The sequence below is a fragment of the Buceros rhinoceros genome, unplaced genomic scaffold (genome assembly GCF_000710305.1).
Source record: "Buceros rhinoceros silvestris isolate BGI_N320 unplaced genomic scaffold, ASM71030v1 scaffold15592, whole genome shotgun sequence".
Lineage (NCBI taxonomy): Eukaryota > Metazoa > Chordata > Aves > Bucerotiformes > Bucerotidae > Buceros > Buceros rhinoceros.
Genome location: NW_010397305.1, coordinates 7,781 through 9,095, shown reverse-complemented (window position 1 = coordinate 9,095; position 1,315 = coordinate 7,781). Strand labels below are relative to the sequence as shown.

Here is a 1,315-nt window from a genome sequence, read left to right as displayed (position 1 = left end):
CCTCTGTTACACCTAGTATTTTGCATGTAGAGTCATAAAATAAGATTCTGGTTACTCATGTAAAGTCTTAGTAGTGTGCCTTTAATTCTTAATGGGAGTAGCAAATGTCATTCTAATGCATTCTACTTGCAGGCTTAAGGATGTTTCTCTTTGGACAGTATGATCAGCTTTACCCCCAGAAGTGCAGAATTCAGTATGCAAATAGAGTTTCTCATGAAGTTTATTTTCACTAAGAGGTCTTTCTGTTCCACTTATACCAAGAGAACAGAGATGAGGCTGTGTAGGGTATCTCCCACCTGAGAATATCTAAAGCTGTGGTTTTCACTGCAGTCTGCCTGTCTGTCCTGTCCTGTTTACTATCTTTTGTTCATATTTTTTTCCTGAAGTTTTGCCACATCTATAAACCTTTACTGTAAAATGCTGCAGATGGAATTTCAAAATTATTTTGGATGATGGACTTAAGCATCAGACTTGTTAACAGAAAAGAGGAGAATCAATACGAGTAGAATACCAACCCAAAATTTTACTAACAAGACCTTCTACTGTCTTTGCAAGGCCCATGGCTGTGTAGTCCCAAATTCTCTCCTATGCTTGTTTCTGAGTGATATGAACATCTAACCATCTTGTCTTGAGAAAGCCGTCCATCCACTGGGCTGTATTTAGCAGGGCAGTTGTTAGGATGGTTAATTTGGGGTCTGTGTAAAAGAGCAGAGACAGAATATTAACAGTGGTGTTTGTACTGCAGAATATGAAACACCATGTGTGATGATTAGCTTCTTTATTCATCCCGTTCTGTAAGTGCCTGACCATGTGTTATCTCTCCCCTGCAGTACGGGATAAAGAAGAAGGAAGAAAAGGAAGCAGAGGCCCAGGCTGCACTGGAAGCTAATGCTGAAGGGAGTCTGACACGCCCAAAGAAGGCAATCCCGCCTGGCTGTGGGGATGAGGAGGAGGATGAAGAAGAAAGCATTCTAGACACAGTCATCAAATACCTACCAGGGCCACTGCAGGACATGTTCAAGAAATAATAGCTGCAGACTGTAAAGTCTGTAAAACAGTACTGCAAAGGATTTCTCTTTTGCCCAATGGGGATTTACAATCTTGCCATCCATGCAGCGCCCCTCACCTCTGCCTTCTACTCCCATTCCCTTCTGACTGCCTCTTTTCCTTCCCTCCATCGCAAGACTCATCCATTCCTTTTTTGTACATAGTCACATCCAATAGATGCCTCTGAATGGATGTAAAGATTAAAAAGCTGCAAACTACAGAATTTTTATTATAAGCCATAGTACTATGTATGTTGAATAAGGCCATG

General features: G+C 41.3%; 1 protein-coding gene across 1 annotated transcript; it reads left to right on the top strand.

Moving 5' to 3' along the window:
• Window positions 1-830: 830 nt before the first annotated feature.
• Window positions 831-1,028, top strand: LOC104502254 (complexin-1; the record flags this gene model as incomplete). The annotated part of the gene is made up of 1 exon (XM_010146204.1): window positions 831-1,028. A coding segment is annotated over one exon (198 nt), but the record flags the coding sequence as incomplete, so codon positions are not given.
• Window positions 1,029-1,315: the final 287 nt, after the last annotated feature.